The sequence below is a fragment of the Ahaetulla prasina genome, chromosome 1 (assembly GCF_028640845.1).
Source record: "Ahaetulla prasina isolate Xishuangbanna chromosome 1, ASM2864084v1, whole genome shotgun sequence".
NCBI lineage: Eukaryota > Metazoa > Chordata > Lepidosauria > Squamata > Colubridae > Ahaetulla > Ahaetulla prasina.
This window is the reverse complement of record NC_080539.1, coordinates 2,906,196-2,922,592: the sequence shown is the minus strand read 5'-3', so window position 1 is coordinate 2,922,592 and position 16,397 is coordinate 2,906,196. Positions and strand designations below refer to the sequence as shown.

The following is a 16,397-nucleotide window of genomic DNA, read 5'->3' as shown; positions in this document are numbered from 1 at the left end:
CGCAGGTAGCTGCAATTTATTCTTCTCCGCCACTCTCGGTGTTATACAAAATATAAAAGAAGATCTGTGGCTGGTACTCAACACGCTAGTTATTGCTGGCAAATTTCATCCAGAGATGATGAACTGCTTTCCTTTTTTTAAAATTTTGGACTGGGCTATGAAGAGGATAACGTACATTGCAATATAGATTAAAGAAACCTATGCCTTCCCTCCACTCCGACCCCAAAATAGCAGCTAGGGGTTTGGAGTCAGTTACCACCCAACTTCATTTCAAAGAAAGCTCTTGCGGCTAATTGGACCAGAAGCAGCGAAGTTGAATTAAAGCAGAAACATGACCGGGGTAGCATCGCTTGAACCTTAGAGGACAATCTACTGGCATGGCTATACTAAGATAAATGGATAATGCTAACAGACTGAGGCACTTGGTTTTTAGTACTGCACACTTTCTAGCAGATGGGAGGGAGCCAAAAGGAACTGAATCCAGAATGAGCGGCTAAAGGATAAAATTAATGCATTTAACTTGATGATTTTAAAGGTTAAGTCCTACAATTTGTTCTACTTCCTAGTGCGATCAACAACCCAGCCTAAACGTTTAGCGTCTTGATAGCTAAAATGTATTATATTATGTCGATGAATTTCCTGGGAATGACGACCAGAATCCAACATTATTATAATGCCCCAGTTTTAAAGTGGATTTGACATTCCAAAAGGGAATTAAAACTATTTTGAGAAATCCTTATTAGTAACAACCAAGCCTCTGGATAAGCCATCAAAATAAGTCATTGTCCCCATTTCTGGCAAGTTTTAAGAGACCAGGAAAGAATTTTGAGGAGTCTGAGGTTAAACTTTGGGGTAGTAACAAGAACCAAAATGGATTCTCTATAATAGATCCAGTTCTTTGGAGTTGCAGATCATGTTTTTATCTATATTCTAATCCAACGTGTCTTACCTTAATCAAGGAATGGTGGAATTCAACTCCCTGAGGCATAAACAGGAAAATGATCTCGTTTAAACATGGTTTTCTAGTCCAACACTAGTACTTAATCAGCTGTACAACAGCTTCTTGCTTTTCTCAAACATTTAAGCCCCTCTTTTTAACATTTCACACCAAAGTGCTACAAGAATAAAAGGCTAAACTTATACAACCATATAATGTGAGGACCAAATAACACACTGTGCCACCTTCCTTCCTAAACAGACCCACTAGATATTCGGGGCACAAAAGTTCAGAAGAAGAAGAAGAAGAAGAAGGAGAAGGAGAAGGAGAAGGAGAAGGAGAAGGAGAAGGAGAAGAAGAAGAAGAAGAAGAAGAAGAAGAAGAAGAAGAAGAAGAAGAAGAAGAAGAAGAAGAAGAAGAAGAAGAAGAAGAAGAAGAAGAAGAAGAAGAAGAATCTGAGAACATCATAATTCCACACAAATTTCAGTCTTGGCAGAAGAGCAGCGACTGCCATTTAAGCGACTTCATGTTGAAAAGGAAAGAAACAAGGCATTTTCCTGAAAAAGCAGCCGGATGCTTTCAAAGAACAGAACATGTTCTTCTTACAGAAAGTTATTTTCTAGACTGGCAGCCCCCGTCGAACAAACCAGTTCCCTGGATGCTTCCGCAGACTCCAGAAATAAATTACAAAACAACATTTGGCACCAAGCTGAAATTTCAATCTCCTATTAGTACTAGGCTTTATCAGGAGTTATTCGCTCTCCATATAGAAATGCACCTCCTGCTATTCTATATTCCCAAAGAAAACCAGCAGAAATTCCCCCCCCCCCACGGTCTGTGTAAGGTAATTAAAGTAAGTGTTGTGTTTTTTTAAAAACAACAACAACAGATGCAACCTCAATGGGAGAGGAAGATCATCCCGTATCTCAACACAGATTTGCAAGACGGCATCTGCAAAGAAGACCTGACCTGAAGCCATTCTCAGCAGAAGGAGTTTTACTCTCCATAATTAAGAGGATTAAATTTGTGTTTTTTTAGAAAAAAAATGCCTTCGCAACCAACCCTGAAAACTGTTCCAGGCAGGCAGGAAAGAAAGAAAGTTCCAACTGTCCATAGGCTGCAGTGGATAAGCAGCTTAGACCAAACCTTGGTGGCCATTGTGGATTTCCCCCCCCACCCACAAGTAGCATTCAGAAGATTTTAAAGGGAAATTTTTCAAAGTACTAGAAAAGCCACAGCTTTTCCGTGGCAGCTTCCATGATCAGAGTGTCCGTTTTACCCTAGCTAAATTGCTGAAGGGGTCCACTTCCGATTCCAAACAGAAGAACAGCCAGCCGTCCAGTGGGGCCTTCTTGCGCATGAAGCAGAAATTGGCCTGGAACCAAGAACTGAGGTTTGGAAGGTCATGCGTTTTACGTCCGCTGGCTGGGGACGATGCTCAGGTTAGCGAAATGTGTCTCGGCAGGGGAACCCCCTGCCACGGGAAAGATCAGTGTTTGCTGGTGTAAACTGTTTCCTCCTCGGTGTCCGTTTCGTCCTGGAATTCGTGGCTCAGGAGTGATTTCTTGGAGCCGGTGGACATCATGCGGATCTCATCCTCGTAATCATCGTGGTGCTGCCGTAGGCGGTGGAAGCCATCTTTGTGCCGGTTGGACTTGATGGAACACACACACCAGATGATGCAAGCCGTAAGGATCACAGCTGACATGGTGGCACCTGAGTGGAGGCAAGGGGAAGACAAAATGCAGAGGCCGTAGTCAGATTCAGGCCATGCACACAAGGTTAAACATGCTTGCCTGTAATTATCTCAGTGGACGTTTTAAAATATTTTAACATACTTCCACCTCTTACAGTACTAGACAACACAGTATCAACAGTAGAAACCTTCAAATTTCTAGGTTCTACCATATCGCAAGATCTAAAATGGACAGCTAACATCAAAAACGTCATCGAAAAAGGACAGCAAAGAATGTTCTTTCTGCGCCAACTCAGTAAGCTCAAACTGCCCAAAGAGCTGCTGATTCAGTTCTACAGAGGAATTATTGAGTCTGTCATTTGCACCTCTATAACTGTCTGGTTCGGTTCTGCAACCCAACAAGAAAAACACAGACTTCAGAGGATCATTAGAACTGCAGAAAAAATAATGGCTACCAACCTGCCTTCCGTTGAGGACCTGTATTCTGCATGAGTCAAAAAGACGGCTGTGAAAATATTTACAGACTCCTCGCATCCAGGACATAAACTGTTTCAACTCCTACCCTCAAAACGACGCTATAGAGCACTGCACACCAGAACAACTAGACACAAGAACAGTTTTTTCCCACATGCCATCACTATGTTAAACAAATAATTCCCTCAACACTGTCAAACTATTTACTTAATCTGCACTACTATTAATCTTCTCATCGTTCCCATCACCCATCTCTTTCCACTTATGACTGTATGACTGTAACTTGTTGCTGGCAATCCTTACGATTTATATTGATATTGTTTCCTGATTGCTTATTTGTACCCTATGACTATCATTAAGTGTTGTACCTTATGATTCTTGATGAAGGTATCTTTTCTTTTATGTACACTGAGACCATGTGCACCAAGACAAATTCCTTGTGTGTCCAATCACACTTGGCCAATAAAGAATTCTATCCCATCTCATCCCATCCCATCCTATCTGGCACTGAATGGACAGTAATCTTCTCTTTTTAAAGATCCCTCACATCTACCAATATGTGTGAATGCAAAACCAGCTCAGCAACCCAGTGTAGAATTTGTGTTTTAGAGCCGTAGTGGCACAGTGGTTAGAAAGCAGTACTGCAGGCTACTTCTGCTGACTGCCGATTTCCGGCAGTTCGAGTCTCACCAGGCTCAAGGTTGACTCAGTCTCTGATCTTCTGAGGTTGGTAAAATGAGGTCCCAGATTGTTGGGGGCAAGAAGCTGACTTTGCAAAGCGCTTAGAGAGGGCTGTAAAAGCACTGTGAAGTGGTATATAAATCTAGGTGCTATTGTTGTAAAGGAAGGAAGGTAGGTAGGTTAGGAAAAGGGAGGAAGGAAGCCAAGATTGTACAATGGTTAGAAGGCAGTAATGCAGGCTAACTTATTGCCCACTGCCAGGAGTTCAAATCTCACCGGTTCAAGGTTGACTCAGCCTTCCATCCTTCTGAGGTCGGTAAAATGAAGACCCAGGTTGTTGGGGGAAATAGGCTGACTCTGTAAACCACTTAGAGGGGGCTATAAGGCACTGTGAAACAGTATATAAGTGCTATTGTTGTTATTGTGATATGGTATGGAAGGGGCATTTTATGAGCTTTGGTGATGCAGTGGACTCGGCCCACAGCCAGGTGTTTGATCCTGACCCCCTCAAGGTTGACTCAGCCTCCCATCCTTCCGAGGTCAATAAAATGAGGCCCTGAATTGTTGGGGGCTGACTCTGTAAACTGTTTAGAGAGGGCTGTAAAGCACTGTGAAGCGGTATATAAGTCTTAAGCGCTATTGCTATAAGTATGCATTGAATATAAGCTCTCTTTGCAAGCAAGGAATGAAAACATCACATTGACCTGCCCCACCTGGTCAGGCAGGGAAGGTATGTTGCAGACCCCATCAGTTAAAGTTTAATTAAAGTTAAAGAACTCCAATAAGTTGGGGGCCAGGAAGAGAGCCTTCTCTGCCGTAGGCCCCACTCTGTTTCTATCCCCAAAAGTGAATTGTGCCCTCATTCTCCTGGCCTTTTGGAACAGTGTGAAAACATGGCCCTGAAACTTTACTTGGGGCTCATATAGGAACGTGCAGCTGTGGCGCTGATCAGTGCCCCGATAGCCCTTCCTTCCCATGTTAACTCACTTTAACAGTGTTTAATCATCCTTGCCTCCTGTTAAATCCTTAACTTTTATATACTTTTTAAATAGTTTAACGTTTTATTGTATGCCAGAGTCCCTCTCTGAGGGAGATGGGCAGTTCAAAAACTAGAAAAATAAATGAATGAAAGGAATGCTGGATGCAAATGTACAGGGAGCAAGCCAAAGGAGAATGGTCACAAGGCCAGAATGGTGAAAAGTGGCTTGTTTGCTTCTATTCAGGTAGCCAGTCAGACAGAAACACCCCTTCCCACAAAAAAAAAACTAAATTAAAACAAAACCACCCCAGATAACAGCACTAAGTTCTACCTGCTACTGTAACCACCAACTCTCTTGGAAGGCCAAAGATCTTGTTGTCTATGTCAAACTGTATATGCAGGAAGCTGGCCATGTCGTGGCGAACGAAGACCTGAAATGACAAAACACATGTTTCAACAACCATGTGGATGCGTTCAGGGCATTCAAGGAATCACGCTACACATAAGCAAATCAGCTTGCAGTGAAGTAATTTTCTCACTGCAGCAGAATGTGTCAGCCCAGACCTACAGGTGATGTGTTTATAACAGGGTGTGTGTGTATATGTATATATGTATGTGTGTGTATATATATGTACTGTGTTTCCCTGAAAATACGACCTATTCAGAAAGTAAGTCCTAGCTTGATTTTTTACACATAAGCCCTATCCCCAAAATAACCCCTAATTAAGACCCTGCCCACTCCAAGGTCCATGGGTAAACATTATGCTAGGGTGGGGATGGGTGTGTGTGCGTGTGGAGCTGTCCTACTACTTACCTTCGGACAGCTGTAGCAAGGCTTTCCTGGAGGCCTCTGTAGCCGATGGAGGCCTTTCCTGAATGGAGGCCTTCAGGAAAGCCTTGCTGGCTGCAGAAGACATGGGCTGAGGTGTGCGAGGCTTGGCTGCAACTATCCGAAGCCGAAGAAGTTCCTGAAGGCCTCTGATAGCGAAAAGGAGGCCGGGGGAGACGTGTGCAAGGTGAGTCAGTGGACATCCCCCACCCCATCCCACCCCGAAAATAAGACCTGGTGCCTTTTTTGTGTGGCAAAAAAAATATAAGATAGGGTCTTATTTTCAGGGAAACACAGGGTATGTGTGTGTATACATATGTATGTATCGGTATATATATATATATATATGTATGTATGTATGTATGTATGTATGTACTGTATTTTTCGGACTATAAGACGCTCCGGAGTATAACAGGCACCAAGATTTCGAACAGGAAAACAAGAAAAAAATAGTTTGTTTGCCCTCCCCGGCCCCCAGGAGCACACTGCAGGCCTCCCAAACCCTCTCTGCGCATCCCATTTTTGCAAAAAACGAACCCATTTTTCGCAAAAATGGGATGCAGAGGGTTTGGGAGGCCTGCAGAGTGCTCCTGGGGCCGAGGAAGGGCAAAAACAGGACGCGTGGGATTACGGGAGGCTAAAAATGGCTATATTCGCTGTATAAGATGCACCGACATTTTCACCCTCTTTTAAGGGGGGGGAAAGTGCATCTTATGCTCTGAAAGTACGGTATATGTTTCTGTGTATAAACATACCGCGGTATATATATATAAAAAAAGGGGACTGCCAGTTATGCCAACTTATTCCGCATGGCGTTTATTCCACCCCAGTGGAGCCACGCTAAAACGAAGAGGCTTTCCCCGTACCTGGACATGCTGCTGCTGATAGCCTTCCGCTATGGCGTGGATCTTGTGATAGCCTGGAGCGAGAAGCACATAGAAGTAGCCGCCTTCCTTGGTGCACACTTTTATCCCTTCGTTGAACACAATTTGGGCTTTGGACACTGGCCGGCCGTGCTTGTCTCTGACAAAGCCATAGACTCCTTTGTGAACCTGGAAGAAAGATATTTTCCGTATTCAAGAGGTACGTGAGGTCTGATTCTTAAAATTGAGCCTCATCTCTTTTGCTTTTGGAGCAGCTGCAAACGGAAGTTTGAATGTACAGATAAATTTTGACGTATGACCACAATTGAGCCCAAGTTTTCTGTTGTTAAGTGAGACAGTTGTTAAATGGCCTTTGCCCCATTTTGCGACCTTTCTTGCCACAGTTGTTAAATGAAACACTGCGGTTGTTAAGTTAGTAACACAGTTGCTAAGTGAATCTGACTTCCCCATGGACTTTTGCTTGCCAAAAGATTCTAAAAGGTAACCCTGGGACGCAGCAATGGACGTAAGTTGGAACCAGTTTCCAAGCATCTGAATTTTGATCATGTGACCATGGGGAGGCTATAAAGGTTGTAAGTGGAGGACTATCTGTAATTGACATCCGGTGACCATCCATCCAAACTCACCTCCACCAGCATACTGAGAAGAGATTTCTTATTCTCTGTCCACAGAGTATGGAGCTGTCCTGCACTTGGGAAGAAACAGCAACCGGTGTATACTGTGATCTCTGGGCAATGCCCATACGTGACACTGAAATCCTGGAGAGATAAATAAATAAGAGGGTTTGGGTCAAAAGAAAGATATCCCCCTATTAAAAAAAAATCCCAATCAGCAACAGATTACAGGAACTCCTTGACTTATGACCCACAATTGAGCCCAAAATTTTCATTGCTAAGTGAAAAATTTCCACTACATTTTAATAATGGAACAGAACGGAATAGAATAACAGAGTTGGGAGGGACCTTGGAAGCCTTCTAGTCCAACCCCCTGCCCAGGCAGGAAACCCTACATCACTTCAGACAAATGGTTATCCAACTTTTTCTTAAAAATTTCCAGTGTTGGAGCATTTACAACTTCTGCAGGCAAGTTGTTCCACTGATTAATTGTTCTAACTGTCAAGAAATTTCTCCTCAGTTCTAAGTTGCTTCTCTCCTTGATTAGTTTCCACCCATTGCTTCTTGTTCTACCCTCAGGTGCTTTGGAGAACAGCTTGACTGCCTCTTCTTTGTGGCAACCCTTGAGATATTGGAAGACTGCTATCATGTCTCCCCTAGTTCTTTTCATTAAACTTGATGTACCCAGTTCCTGCAACCGTTCTTCATATGATTCAGCCTCCAGTCCCCTAATCATACCCTAATTTTACGACAATTCTTGCCTTGGTTGTTAAGTGATTCAATGCAGTTGTTGAGTTAGTCACACAATTGTTTAGTGAACCATTGATTCTGCCTGTCAGAAGGTCCCCAAAAGTGGATCACGTGACCCTGGGACACTGCAACCGTCATAAATATGAACCAGTTGCAAAGCATCTGAATTTTGATTACCAGGTCATGGGGATGCCGCAACGATTGTAAGTGTGAGTCATAAGTCACTTTTTTCCAGTGCTATTGTAACTTCAAACAATGAATGGCTGTAAGTCAAGGACTACCTGTATTGGTAACCTTGATTAATTGCACAATCTGCATGATGAGCACCAAAATAACTATCTCGGAAATACCTTCATGCTCCCTAGATGGCTGTGCCACTGTGCTCCGAGCAACACGCCTCCCGGGATGTTCTCATCTGCAAAAGAGTCAGAAATCAGCAATTTTTCCTTTATTTTGTTTTATCCCATTTTTCAACCCTACCTGTTATACTTGCAGTCTGATTCTGCAACCCTGAGTTGACTCACAGCAACCAGCCCCAAATGCTTTAGGACAGGGATCTCCAACCTTGGCAATTTTAAGCCTGGTGGACTTCAACTCCCAGAATTCCACAGCCAGCTTGGCTGTGGAATTCTGGGAGTTGAAGCCCGCCAGGCTTAAAGTTGCCAAGGTTGGAGACCCTTGCTTTAGGACGTTGTCAGTGGTGGGATTCAGCCAGTTCGGATGAATCGGGTGTTAATTTTAACCTGGCTAACCGAACCGGTTGTTTCAAGGACCGGCTGACCCTGCCCCACCCTGCCCCTCCCAGGAGTCTCCACGGGGCCTGTTTTGAATGCCAGGTAAGTGCAGGGCGTGCGCGGAGGTTCTGGGAGGGCCAAAAAAGGGGCTTACGGGAAGGCGGAAATGGGCTTGCTTCCGGAGGGCCTCTGGAGCCTGGGGAAGGCCGTTTTTGCCTTCCTGGAGGCTCCAGGAAGGCCAGTGGAGCCTGGGGAGGGCAAAAAACAGGCCTACCGGAAGTACTGGAAGTCTGGAAAGGGGCCCATTTCCGACCCCCGCTGCCCAGGGGAGGCCGTTTTCGCTCTCCTGGAGGCCCCCGAGGAGGGTGAAAATGCCCCCGCCCTCTGTGGTGCAGGAGGCTGAGTAAACCACGCCCCCAAACACCCAGGTAGCAAACCGGTTGCTTAAATTTTTCAACCCCAACCCTGGACGTTGTAGGCACATACCTGATTTGTTTGGACAGTTTGGCTGTCCTAGGTGCATCGTAGGATGGTTGTTTGCATAGACAGAAGCCAAATGTTTCATAGTTTCCTTATTTTCCACTAAAAACAAAAACAAACCAGTCAAATTTCTTTTCAGAATGTTTAGGGGTTTTTTGTTTTTTTTTGGCATCAAGGACCGAAGCAGAATAAAAGAGCCAATCTGAAAAGATTTTTTTGCAAAGCACCAGGAAGAAAAGAAAAAAAAATCAGCTCACCTGTCTGCACTGGTTTGTCATACGGGTAAGTAACAAGGAGGGACCCTCCGTCTAAGGCAACGGAGAGGCTGAAGTCCTGCTTCTGTATCAGGTTCTCCATGATGGCTTTGGTCTCAGGTTCCCTTGCCGCAGAGGAATTGCCTAGTGGAATAATCAAGGGATTTTTCACAGTGAGAGACAAGCCTCCCCATTCAACTTTGATGTAAATGCACCAGACAGTAGGTGACCGGTGCTGAGCCATGTTGATCGGATTGCTATTCCAGTCTGTAGGGCCCATGGTGCTCTCCAAACGTGTTTGGTTATCTGGCCAGGTAATACCTTCAATGCTACGAGGGAGGGGGGGGGTTGTGGAATGTAGGAGAGGAGGAATGATGATGATGAAGAAGAAGAAAACTTGAAGAAGGAAAAGGGAGGAGGAGAAAGGATGGAAAAGAAGACTGGAAGAAGAAGAGAGGACGAGGAAGAGGAAGAGGGCTGTGGGGTCCCTAATGCTCTCTGAGTTTGATTGTTTTCAGTGCAAGAAGAGAATGGGGTTTGCTCTCTGTTTATATACAGTCGCTTGCAATGCCAGCGCTCGTGTGTGTGTGTTCCTTGAATAGACTGTTGTTTATTTCTTGATTGTTTCTTGGGTATTAATCTCTGCTTCTCCCGAGCGCTGATTGCAGGTGACTGCTGATGACAATGCCCTAAGCAATAATCAACCAATACTCTAAGCTAATAGAGATATAACCAGGCAGTAAACAACAGCCTAATCAAGGACCTACCAAGGAGAAAACAACAACCCTGAAAACTTTGACAGGGCAAGCTAAGATACATAATCAGACAGCCAACCCCACTCCCTTTTATCACTCAGGATGTTATCTGTTGGATAACTGAATGTCTGCAAGAAAGCAAGCAGGCTCAGAGAGCAGCAAGGAATCCACTGTTTAACCTGGAGGTACATATGTTGTGTTCTATTGGTATTATTTCCATCTGTATGACAATCCACTGGCTATGCGACTCTGGGTGACTGACTAACAGAGGGTTAAAATACATAAAACAACAGAAATTCTTAAGAAAATAGTATGCAAGAGACAACCTACATTCAAAACATTAAATAAAACATATACATTGAATAAACAAACCACTGGTAAGACATCTAAGCACACCAGAGGAAAAAACTGAATTACATGTAAGAACAAGTGACACGCGATTAATCTCTGCATGCTAAAACAATCAACCAAGGGATCAGAGACAGGGAACGTTCTGCCTTGCCTGGTGCAGCCCACAAAGGAACACATTAACCCTGCTCTTACTTGTAAAGTCGGTGTCCAGATCTTTGCCGTTGGCATTGGCTTGTCCCAGTTTGGAGGTACAGTCGCCTTCCTGGGCAATCTCACGCCCGTCTGGATTTAGGGACGGAACAATCACTATTCTTGTCTTCTCAATCAGCTGAAGGGGGGGGAGGGGAAACAGTCAACACAAAAATAAACCAGAATTGTATTTGCACAACATTGGAAAAGTGAGGAAACACCTACGGAAGAAGATATAATTTTTAAAAATTGGACTCTGCAGAAATGGACAGATCAACACTGATAAAGATGAAAGAAAAAGAAGGCACAGAATATTTTTAAACTTGGGACTTGTTTTATCAATGGTTGGATAACAGAGATAGAAATTAGGGACTTAAGAAGTATTACTATGTAAACGAATGGACCCAGATAATAGGCTGCTCATTAAGCACATATTGTATGTAAAGAGAAAACAAATAAAAAATGTATTTAAAAAACCTCTAAAAACAAACCATTAATATGGAGAATTAACCCACTATGTCTCACCAAGGAGGGTTGGGAAAACTGAAGAATGGCCCCACTTTAACAAAGTTTCAAGGTTTGCAACCTTCTATTGAGGCTATTGGGCACAAAAGAGCTTTTGGATGCAAGTTCAAAGAGTAACTTTCTTCTACTGAACAAGGTGCCTCTCCCTTGCATCCTGAAATCCCATTTCAGCAGACTTTCATGAAATTAGGAAATTCAAAGGTGACTGTTTATCAATTATGGTTACCTAACCAAGGATTTTTACACATAATTTGAAAGGTACTGTGGTTGTTTCATTAAGTGATGTGACGGGCAATCCCCTTATCAGATTTGGATATTTTAAAACTCTTGCAAGGCAAACCCTCTTACAGGCTGTGTAGTATTTCAACATTTATAAATAGAGGAAACAGTGGGAAAGCAGAACAAAGCTGTCTCAGAAAATATACAGCAGAGTGACCGCACATAAAAGGCCTCATTGGGAACATTCCCAAACCAAGAGAAAAGCCCCGAGTGGCCTTTGCACTCTTCAGATTTCGGTTTACATGAGATGCTTTTTCCATAGGGCTCTAATACATTCATGTTCCACCTAATCTGATAAAGGTGCAATTCTACAACTAATTGCTACAACTGTGCAGTTGGCAATTGTGGCCCCTTTATTTTTTATTTTTTTATTTACATTTATATCCCGCCCTTTTCCGAAGACTCAGGGCGGCTTACATTGTGTAAGGCAATAGTCTCATTCTATTTGTATATTTATATACAAAGTCAACTTATTGCCCCCCCAACAATCTGGGTCCTCATTTTACCTACCTTATAAAGGATGGAAGGCTGAGTCAACCTTGGGCCTGGTGGGACTTGAACCTGCAGTAATTGCAGGCAGCTGTGTTTAATAACAGGCTTCTTACAGCCTGAGCCACACCGTGGCCCTTTATGACTTCTGGATTTCAACTCATACAATTCCTGAGACACTATGGCTGGCTCAGAATTCTGGGAGTCAAAGCCCACAGGTCGCAAAGGGGCCATAGCAGCCCATCCCTGTTGTACCCGTGTTTCCTCAAAAATAAGACCGTCTTATTTTTATTTATTTTTTTGGCCACCAAAAAAGGCACCAGGTCTTATTTTTGGGGTAGGGGGTGGGGAAAATGTCATCCACTGACTCACCTCACTGGTGCTTGTCGCCCCCACGGCCTCCTTTTCGCTGTCAGAGGCCTTCAGGAACTTTTTCTGCAGCCGTCAAGGCTTTCCTGAAGGCCACTGCAGCCGATAACAGAGCTCTGGATCGATCCGGAGCTCTGTTATCGCCTTCAGGAAAGCCTTGCCGTCTGCAGAAGAAATGGGCTGAGGTGTGCGGGGCCTGGTTGCAACTGTCCGAAGGTAAGTAGTCGGGCAGCTCCACCACCGCCATCCCCACCCGAGCTTAATTTTTACCCTCGCACCCTGGAGTGGGCGGAGTCTTACTTAGGGCTTATATTGGGCACACATGTAAAAATCAAGCTAGGAGTTACTTTCGGGGTAGGTCGTATTTTGGGGAAAACACATGCAGGTCACCCACCTTTGTGATAGCCATGTTTTTTTTGTAGTTCATGCAGAGGAACTCTGCCAGAGCCAGGAGCAGCTCGGTACCGACAGGGGCGTTTCCATGGATGCCGGCAACGAAACGAATCTTCGGCTCTTCTGGCTCAGACTGGTTGGGTTTGTTAGAGATTTCCAGGGACCATATGTGACGGATCTCACGACTCTGGCCCAAGCTGCCAAAAGAAAAGAGATAGGAGTCCACTGGCTGCTTTGTAAAAAAAAAAAAAAATAGAAATGGCCATTTTGGGCTGCTTTTTCAATCTGCAGGAGTGCAAAAACTACATTTTCACGTAATGGTGAGAGGTTTATAAGAAGATACTGGTGCACCTCCCACTGAATGACCTCAAGATTGCTCCATGGGGAAAGAGCAACAAAACACCAACGAACGGAGACAGGTTCCAGCTACTTTTTAGGTCACTCAAGCTAAAAAAAAAATTACTTTATTATCACATTTAAAATAGTATGATTTAATAGCAACAGCACTGAGACTTATCTACCGCTTCACAGTGCTTTACATCCCTCTGTAAGTGGTTTACAGAGTCAGCATATGGCCCCCAATAATCCGGCTCCTCATTTTACCCACCTCGGAAGGGAGGAAGGCTGAGTCAACCTTGAGCCGTTCAGGATCGAATTCCTGGTTGTGGGCAGGGTTAGCCTGCAATACGGCACTCCAACCACTGTGCCGCCACCACATCATTTAAGCTTCTCACTGGGTTTTTTGCTTTTTTAATTCATCCCACCCTACCCCAGGAAATATTCCCCTATCTTTCAGTGATATCAATCACATTACTAAGGTTCTCAGCTACTGAATATAATAAGTATTTTGGAACGAAGAACAGCAAGCGACAAAATATTTTTTGCTGACTTTGTGTTCTAAGGAAGAAGAGTGAATCACCTCTTCCTGATGCAGAATCCAACTTGCAAAAAAGTTGCAAGTTGGATTCTGCATTATCAACATAGACTCTAGTTTGTCTATATTAGATGCAGTGTCCCAAAGGTGCTTTTTTTCAAGAGGCAACTGGACTTTCTTTCTTTCTTTTTTTCCATTTGAAGAAGTTTCACTTCTCATCCAAAGAGCTTCTTCAGCTCTGACAGGATGGTGGGGAAGGAATTTCTATTTCTTGCAGACAGATGGTCATTTGCATCCTTTTAGAGGGTCCTTGAGGCCACTTGGGGGTTTATCTTTGTCCTCAGAGTCACCTGAGTGGTGCAAATGGTTCCTGTAGTCCGCAATTTTTTTCTCTGGAAATCCATTCCTACACCATTTTGCAGACTACAGGAACCAGGAACACCACTCAGGTGACACTGAGGACACAGATAAACCTCCAAGTGCTTCAAAGACCCTCTAAAAGGATGAAAATGACCAGCTGTCTGCAAGGAGTATAAATCCTTCCCTCCCCCACCATCCAGTCAGAGCCGAAGAAACTTCTTGGATAAGAAGTGAAACATAACATTACGTTATGTTATTTTACGTTATCTTCAAATGAAAAACCAAAAATGTCCAGTTGCCTCCTGGCAAAAGCACCTTTGGGACAACCATGACCTGGATGACAGAGAATCTCTTCAGACTTTTAGATGCAGAGTGTTTTTGAGAATGGCAGATGGACACACCCATCTGGACTCTGGACTACATTGCTGTACAGGTCATTATCTTTTGAAGATTCTTTCAGGAACACATCTGTGATCCAGTGATGGAGCACAGCTGTGGTTTTCCTGAATGTAAATGTCTCTGAACATTCTCACATACCTAACAAGATTCGTGATTTCAGGATAATTCAAATTCAAGCCTCTGAGGAACATAGACAGATCTTTGTAGGGACGGTAACGCGAAGGCTGAACATCAGCTGAAGAAGCCAAGAGGAGATGCTCCAAGCCATTCTCTGCTGAGAGGTCTTTGATCAGGGTTTCTAATTCCTTGGTGACCGGCCCGTTGGAGTCCGCCATGCTCACGTGCGGTGCTGACCCTTCTTCAACTTTGGGGCCTTTGCGATTCAAAGTAAAGTTGACTTGTGGGGCATTGTTCTCTTCGACTTTGACCATCTTTGTCTCTGAATTATACCTTCCAGAAAAAACGGGAAGAGAAACGGGGGAGAATATGACAGACTGCAGTTCATTCTGTCAAGAGATAATAATACCATGTTTTGCCAGACCTAACAGGAAATCCTTGATTTACAACCACAATTGAGCCCAACAGTTCTGTTGCTAAGAGAGACAGTTGTTAAGTGAATTTTATCCCATTTTTACGACTGTTTTTGCTACATTGTTAAGTGAATTGTGACAATTGATAGGTTAGTAACATGGTTGTTAAGTGAATCTGACTTTCCCCACTGACTTTGCCTGCCAGAAGGTCACAAAAGGGGATCAGGTGATCCCTGGACATTGCAACGGTCATAAATATATTGCCAAGCATCCAAATTTTGATCACATGACTGTGGGAATGCTGCAACAGTCATAAGTGTGAAAAAACAGTCGTAAGCCACTTTTTTCAGTGCCATTTTAACTTCAAACAGTCACTAAACGAATGATTGTAAGTCAAGGACTACTGTACCTGTATCACAGTAAGTATCTTTACCAAATCTAACCAGTTATTGAGGCCTAGGCTGATACGGCCATTTGGAATTTAGCAGGCTATGATGTTCCCACTTTCTTAAATCATTAATAGTACAAAAATTAAGCTGCTTCATTTAAATTTTACTTTAGCTTAATTGCAGGTGACCTTAATAATAATTACTTCTTACATACAGGTAGTCCTCGGTTTACAACAGTTCATTTAGTGACCGTTCAAAGTTACATCATCGCTGAAAATAGTGACTTATGACTGTTTCTCACACTTACGACCGTTGCATCACCCCCAGGGTCACATGACTTATTTTCAGACGCTTGGCAATATATGACTGATATTTATGACGATCGCAGTGTTCCTGGGGTTCACGTGATCCCCTTTTGTGACCTTCTGACAACCAAAGTCAATGGGGAAGCCAGAGTCACTTAACAACCGTGTTACTGATTTAAGAAATGCAGTGATTCACTTAACAAATGTGGCTAGGAAAGTCGTAAAATGGACCAAACTCACTTAACAAATGTCTTGCTTAACAACATAAATTTTGGGCCCAATTGTGGTCCTATGTTGAGGACTGCCTGTAGTCATTTTATTTAGTATCCTTTACAAACTGAGGCAGTTGAAACGTTCCGATGCAAACCTCATAAAGAGGAACCGGACAAAGAAAAGAGATGCTTAATTCCACCCCACCTCATTCTCTAATTTCCTCTATGTAATTCAAACAGTAATAAGGGCTGTAATCTGCTGAGGCACATACCGCATTCCACCTACATCTTACCACATCCTTGCCACAGTTGGACTTACAACAATAAGATGAAAAGTAGCAGTAGCTTTTTCTCTCTGTAGGGAAGAGGTTTTTTTCATTCCAGCGCATTTAAGAAGAGCCCTCAGGTGAAAACGATGGATATTAGAGAATCGAAAGTCGCGCGGCTTACCCTCGGGCAGATGCCGTGATCTTGTACGTTCCTGGAGCCAGCAGGCGCCAATAATCCCCAGCTTTATAGGTGGAGACAAGGTGGTCAATGCTGGCAATGCTGATGGTGGCGTTCAAGATGCCTCGTCCATCCGTGGCATCCAAAACAAACCCCCTGACACCTTGGTGGACCTAAGTGAAGAGAGGTGAATGAATTGTTACACTGTGCAACAGAGAA

The 16,397-nt window shown here is 43.6% G+C and overlaps 1 protein-coding gene across 1 annotated transcript in view; it reads right to left on the bottom strand.

Moving 5' to 3' along the window:
- The window catches only part of CPD (carboxypeptidase D), a 45,353-nt gene continuing 28,956 nt past the window's right edge, over positions 1–16,397 (bottom strand). The window contains exons 11-21 of the mRNA XM_058163976.1: positions 16,182–16,351; positions 14,434–14,745; positions 12,664–12,859; positions 10,611–10,746; positions 9,316–9,456; positions 9,065–9,160; positions 8,195–8,259; positions 7,107–7,238; positions 6,463–6,648; positions 5,099–5,198; positions 1–2,653 (exon numbers count right to left, since the gene is read on the bottom strand). Coding sequence (XP_058019959.1) covers positions 2,427–2,653; positions 5,099–5,198; positions 6,463–6,648; positions 7,107–7,238; positions 8,195–8,259; positions 9,065–9,160; positions 9,316–9,456; positions 10,611–10,746; positions 12,664–12,859; positions 14,434–14,745; positions 16,182–16,351 — 1,761 coding nt within the window. The 3' untranslated portion in view covers positions 1–2,426. The remainder of the gene's footprint in view (positions 2,654–5,098; positions 5,199–6,462; positions 6,649–7,106; positions 7,239–8,194; positions 8,260–9,064; positions 9,161–9,315; positions 9,457–10,610; positions 10,747–12,663; positions 12,860–14,433; positions 14,746–16,181; positions 16,352–16,397) is intronic.